The following is a 6,585-nucleotide window of genomic DNA, read 5'->3' on the forward strand; positions in this document are numbered from 1 at the left end:
CAGAAGTTATTTTCGGTCATAAGAGACGGTAGCAGCAACATTATGTACAAAATACGTTTTTAAAAAAGGTTACAAACAACGCAGAAAAATGAACAAAATAGTGTAATTGATTACGGGCATGTAAAACGTCAGCCATACTCTTCAGCGCCATTTCTGAGATATCTCTTGTTGAAACTGAACAGATTGTGGTACAGAAGCAAGAGAGCTATTAACTAGTGTTGAGCTATGGTGACAAGCCTTTTGTCTTCTGTATTTAAATTAGTCACTAACCAGGAGTGACAGGACCTCCATTCCCCTGCTGGGAGGGATTCTAGACCCTTGTTTATGCAGCTCTATTTTAGAACAAGTTATTTCCTTCTTGGATGATTTTCATGACAAATCCATTTAAAAATCCTTGCTGGTCTCAACACAATATCCTCCTTGGCCAGATAACAATTTGTCCTTAATAATTCCATTGCTTAAATTGTCTCATGTCCTGGCTTTAGGCTACTTGTTTTAATGGCTCTAACATGCTCTCATCTTACAGCTGGTAGAGATGATCTAAAACATGTTTCCCAGCATTCTAATATGAGTTGAAGAAAATGTGAATAAAAGTTATAAGGTGAAACATCGGAAACCAAACTTCTTAGGGGAGATGAATTTATTGAAAATCGGAAGACACACTCAATGAAAGTCATAACTTGAGAGAGTTTGACAAGATCAAGTCAGAAAATGACTTTGTTAGCAAAGGCATAATGGAGATTATGAGCCCCGGCTCTCATATCTGAAACTGTGCTGAGTGGAGGCTACAACTGCCTCGAATACATGTCAGACATTACACTGGAGCGGAGACTGGCTGATGTCTCACTGTCGCCCCTGAGGACACTGTTGATCCAAGGCATGTAGGCAGAGAGCTTCATGTAGACAGCGTATTTCTCCACAGCACAGGTCTTATCGAAGGACAGGATCCCTGCAGCATACACTCTGCCATCTTTGGGGTCCTGGACTGCCAGGGCACCGCCTGCGTCCCCAAAGCACACATTCTCCTGGTACTTGCTGGCTCCAGTACAGAACATGTTGTCATCTACGGTTGGAGTGCTCTTCAGCACTTGGCCACCAGGGTTGTACTCTGCCTTACAGGAGCTATGCGATGCCACAGGCAATACCAGGTGTTTCAGTGACTCAGTGGGGGTGAAGAGGACCCCCCAACCCCAGCCTGTGATGATGCCTTTCTCCTGGGCTGCCTCAGCCAGGTCCTCACCCCTCTCAGGCAGAGGGATGGGCATCACATCCTCGCTCAGTGTGAATGGCTCCTTCAGCTGAATCAGAGCCAGGTCGTTGTCCCAGTCTGACACGTTCTGGAAGCTTGGGTGCAGAACCACCTAGAAGGGGGAAGGGAATAATTCATAGGACCTCTTTTTGATGATCTACTGTATTTGTGCTCTAACTACCTGTAAGACTGAAAATTATGATGTAGGTGAGAGAGCCCAGTGCAGTTCTGCTTGCTGAAATACTGAATTGTCTGAATATTGTTTGAAAGACATGGTAATGGGCATACTAGCTCACCTTTTCTACAGCAACTTCTTTGGAGTCATCGGCTTGGGATTGTCGCGTGATGCCTAAGTACACCTTGGGGATGATTGGTTCTTTCCCCCGGGTGTCCTGTCTACTCTTCCTGACAAACAAGTTCCTGCCAGCGGTCAGGACCCAGCGGTCAGAGATTAGAGCTCCCCCAGCGAAGCCCCCGTTCATGACGCTTTTACTCAGGTAGACCATGGCCTGCCAGGGGACATGAGGGGCCAGGCTGCCCCTAATCATACGCCTGAAGCGCAAGTCTGGGCAAGAAACACAACAACATTATTTCTATACAATCTCTATATGGTTAAAACATCCCCAACTCAGCACCACCTAGCACATTCTGCTGTGCAACTCAAACACAACTGTAAAAGATTATTGCAGAAAAATGAAATGTGGCTCAATACAATTCCAGCCTTAGTTTTAGTTTGAGTTTGCTAAAATCAGCACTATTCACTTGAATACACACAGCATTTGGTAATAGCTTTGTGGAACCTTTTAGCTTTGACCTGACAAAAGTTCAGTAAATTCATTAATCATCTACTATTATCTGAAAAAATAAGTGTTGACCTGACTTGAGCCAGACAAGGCTGGCTTTCACAGAATTACCTTGGAGGTCACAATACTCAGAAACCTAGATGAGGATGGAATTAGTGTCATTTCTCTTCTCAAACATTTTCCTGAAACGCTTGTTGAGAGGTGGATTTTTGGAGGAATTGTACTTTTCAAGGCTTTCATCCATCTCATGTGTGTCGCTGATGAATCGATTTTTAAGATAATCAGGATAATAGCTGTGAGCCGTGAGACTTAACAAGGTTTTCACTTGAAAGTGATGGTGACATACTCATTTTAGCCACAGCTACTGTATTCTCTTCCTCTTACAGAGGCCAACAGGCTGAATAGGAACAACTTGTGTCTGCTCAGCTCAGAGTAGCGTAAGGGGAGCCATAGTGAAGATTGGCTTCAGAACATCCGATGAGAATGACAGTGTAATTGAAATGTGAGTGATATCCTTACACGAACCAGTCACAATGGGCCAGCAAATATAATATGTTTCGGAAATAGACAAATTGCACGTGAGAAAACACACGTGGAATGTGTATGTCCAATATTTTGGGGCGATATTCTGCATCAATGGTGTCACTAATACCCACCTTAACATAGACATGGGATTTAAAAAAAGTTGTCAATGGCTCCTTGATCTTTAAAATGTACATGTTTTTGTTTGAAAACGTTTCATCCCTCTCACTTTGTTGACATGTCAATCTAAATCAGAAGAAGTAAGCCCGTATTGGCATAAAGCAGGGAGTTGGTTATGTGTCAGTTAGACAGACCTGAATCGTCTGAGATCTCATCAATTAATTTGTTTTTGGTTTTGGTTTTGGTTTTGGTTTTGATTTTGACCTGTGCCAGACAGACACAGGAGGCCACGAGGAGCACTGCCAGGGATGACCTGCGGACAGAAGGAACACATGAGTACAGTACACACACACACAGAGCCTCACTGCAGCCGACGTGAGGAAAACATTTAAACGTGTTAACCCTCGCAAGGCTGCAGGCCCAGACGGCATCCCCAGCCACGCCCTCAGAGCATGCGCAGACCAGCTGGCTGGTGTGTTTACGGACATATTCAATCAATCCCTATCCCAGTCTGTTGTTCCCACATGCTTCAAGAGGGCCACCATTGTTCCTGTTCCCAAGAATGCTAACGTAACTGAGCGAAACGACTCAGTTAGCACTCACTTCCGTCATCATGAAGTGCTTTGAGAGACTAGTCAAGGACCATATCACCTCCACCCTACCTGACACTCTAGACCCACTCCAATTTGCTTACCGCCCAAATAGGTCCACAGACGATGCAATCTCAACCACACTGCACACTGCCCTAACCCATCTGGACAAGAGGAATACCTATGTGAGAATGCTGTTCATCGACTACAGCTCGGCATTTAACACCATAGTGCCCTCCAAGCTCGTCATCAAGCTCGAGACCCTGGGTCTCGACCCCGCCCTGTGCAACTGGGTACTGGACTTCCTGACGGGCCGCCCCCAGGTGGTGAGGGTAGGCAACAACATCTCCACCCCGCTGATCCTCAACACTGGGGCCCCACAAGGGTGCGTTCTGAGCCCTCTCCTGTACTCTCCTGTTCACCCACGACTGCGTGGCCACGCACGCCTCCAACTCAATAAATCAAGTTTGCGGACGACACAACAGTGGTAGGCTTGATTACCAACAACGACGAGACGGCCTACATGGAGGAGGTGAGGGCCCTCGGAGTGTGGTGTCAGGAAAATAACCTCACACTCAACGTCAACAAAACTAAGGAGATGATTGTGGACTTCAGGAAACAGCAGAGGGAACACCCCCCTATCCACATCGATGGAACAGTAGTGGAGAGGGTAGTAAGTTTTAAGTTCCTCGGCGTACACATCACAGACAAACTGAATTGGTCCACCCACACAGACAGCATCGTGAAGAAGGCACAGCAGCGCCTCTTCAACCTCAGGAGGCTGAAGAAATTTGGCTTGTCACCAAAAGCAATCACAAACTTCTACAGATGCACAATCGAGAGCATCCTGGCGGGCTGTATCACCGCCTGGTACGGCAACTGCTCCGCCCACAACCGTAAGGCTCTCCAGAGGGTAGTGAGGTCTGCACAACGCATCACCGGGGGCAAACTACCTGCCCTCCAGGACACCTACACCACCCGATGTCACAGGAAGGCCATAAAGATCATCAAGGACAACAACCACCCGAGCCACTGCCTGTTCACGCCGCTATCATCCAGAAGGCGAGGTCAGTACAGGTGCATCAAAGCTGGGACCGAGAGACTGAAAAACAGCTTCTATCTCAAGGCCATCAGACTGTTAAACAGCCACCACTAACATTGAGTGGCTGCTGCCAACACACTGACTCAACTCCAGCCACTTTAATAATGGGAATTGATGGGGAATTATGTAAAATATATCACTAGCCACTTTAAACAATGCTACCTAATATAATGTTTACATACCCTACATTATTCATCTCATATGTATACGTATATACTGTACTCTATATCATCTACTACATCTTTATGTAATACATGTATCACTAGCCACTTTAACTATGCCACTTTGTTTACATACTCATCTCATATGTATATACTGTACTCGATACCATCTACTGTATCTTGCCTATGCCGCTCTGTACCATCACTCATTCATATATCTTTATGTACATATTCTTTATCCCCTTACACTTGTGTCTATAAGGTAGTAGTTTTGGAATTGTTAGCTAGATTGCTTGTTGGTTATTACTGCATTGTCGGAACTAGAAGCACAAGCGTTTCGCTACACTCGCATTAACATCTGCTAACCATGTGTATGTGACAAATAAAATTGGATTTGATTTGATTTGACAGACAGAGCCCAAACACTCACGGGGCTTGCATGTTTACTTATATTTAGAAAAGGTCTCTAGATAGAGCAGTTTGAATGTTTTTTGAAAGATTTAAGTAGCTGCGTTTCCCTGCCATTTCACAAAGATCAATTTTCCAAAGACATTCCAGAGATTAATTTGGATTGGTACTGCAAAGACAACAATTGCCAGGCTACTAGGATTTCGTTGAGGAAATAATATGAAAAGTATAACATACCACATTTTGATGGAAATATCTGTTTATCAGTTTGTATGTTGAGCTGTGTCTCCTCTGTAAAGACAATGTACTCCGTGAGAAGTTATAGGACCAAGGCCTTATATCTGCCGAGAAGAGAACTCGCCCCCTGTCTGCCCACCCATGGGAATTTTGCTGGACACAGCTTCAGTTCTGATTCCCGAAAATCGGAGAGATTGCAAAATCTCTGTTCATGCCAACCCGTTATTGGAATCGTGTCCAAACCCTGGCCCCATCTGGAGCTCAGCCACTGCCAACTAGAATCAGAGAAGATCATCGGAGGGATAAATCATTTCATAGGGTATGAATTATGAAATCAGAACAGGACACAGCACATCTATAATTTGTGTGTCAATTTGGTTTATTGAAAGTAAATGAGGTGCATATAAATGCCGCATCAGAGTGTGTTATTTAAAAAATGTGGTACCATCATAATCCCCAAACATTTTCTTGATTATGCTATTTGGAAAACCCCAATAAAAATTGTTGTTGTTGTTTGTTGTTGACTCACATTTGCTGTTTACGACTCACTTTGGTAACACTGTACTTGACATCCAGCGTCATAAAACATTATGACACAGTCATAACCATGTCATAATATGTCATAACAGCTGACATAACTTGTCAGTTATAATATGGTCATAACACTGTATTGCGTTATTTTATGGCTGGTTATAACACCTACATAAGAGTGTCAAAACCCAGAAAACCTACCACACAAGGCAACACATTCCATTACACCATAGCCTACATGTCAACAGTATGTTTATGTTATATAAAAATGTTTGAAATAGACCATATTCAATTATTGTAATTGCCCACACATTGATGTCAGATTTTTTATTTTTTATTAAAATTTTAAAAAATTATTATTTATTTATTTATCCAGGTAGGCCAGTTGTGAACAAGTTCTCATTTACAACTGCGACCTGGCCAAGATAAAGCAAAGCAGTGCGACATAAAACAACAACCCGGAGTTACACGTGGGATAAGCAAAAGTACAGTCAATAACACAATAAAAAAAATCGATATACAGTGTGTGCAAATGGAGTAAGGAAGTAAGGCAATAAACAGGCCATAGTCGCGAAGTAATTACAATTTAGCAAATTAACACTGGAGTGATAGATGTGCAGATGATGATGATGTGCAAGTAGAAATACTGTTGTGCAAAAGAGCAAAAAAAGTAAATAAAAACAATATGGGAATAAGGTAGGTAGTTGGATGGGCGATTTACAGATGGGCTATGTACAGCTGCAGCGATCGGTAAGCTGCTCAGATAGCTGATGCTTGAAGTTAGTGAGGGAGATATACAGTTGAAGTCGGAGATTTACATACACCTTAGCCAAATACATTTAAACTCAGTTTTTCACAATTC

At 43.4% G+C, this 6,585-nt stretch overlaps 1 protein-coding gene across 2 annotated transcripts; it reads right to left on the reverse strand.

Moving 5' to 3' along the window:
- Window positions 1–622: 622 nt before the first annotated feature.
- Window positions 623–5,349, reverse strand: LOC109886717 (haptoglobin). 2 transcript variants are annotated; one of them, XM_020478327.2, is made up of 4 exons: window positions 5,193–5,349; window positions 2,889–3,007; window positions 1,546–1,814; window positions 623–1,361 (listed from the first exon to the last, which is right to left on the reverse strand). In XM_020478327.2, exons 1-4 carry the CDS (start codon window positions 5,195–5,197, stop codon window positions 786–788), a joined length of 969 nt encoding a protein of 322 aa, XP_020333916.1. In that variant the 5' UTR covers window positions 5,198–5,349; the 3' UTR covers window positions 623–785. The 2 variants fall into 2 exon arrangements, with proteins under 2 accessions (XP_020333916.1, XP_020333920.1); XM_020478331.2 differs by lacking the exon at window positions 2,889–3,007 and having other exon boundaries at window positions 628–1,361; window positions 5,193–5,330.
- Window positions 5,350–6,585: the final 1,236 nt, after the last annotated feature.

This window comes from Oncorhynchus kisutch, linkage group LG3, assembly GCF_002021735.2.
Source record: "Oncorhynchus kisutch isolate 150728-3 linkage group LG3, Okis_V2, whole genome shotgun sequence".
Lineage (NCBI taxonomy): Eukaryota > Metazoa > Chordata > Actinopteri > Salmoniformes > Salmonidae > Oncorhynchus > Oncorhynchus kisutch.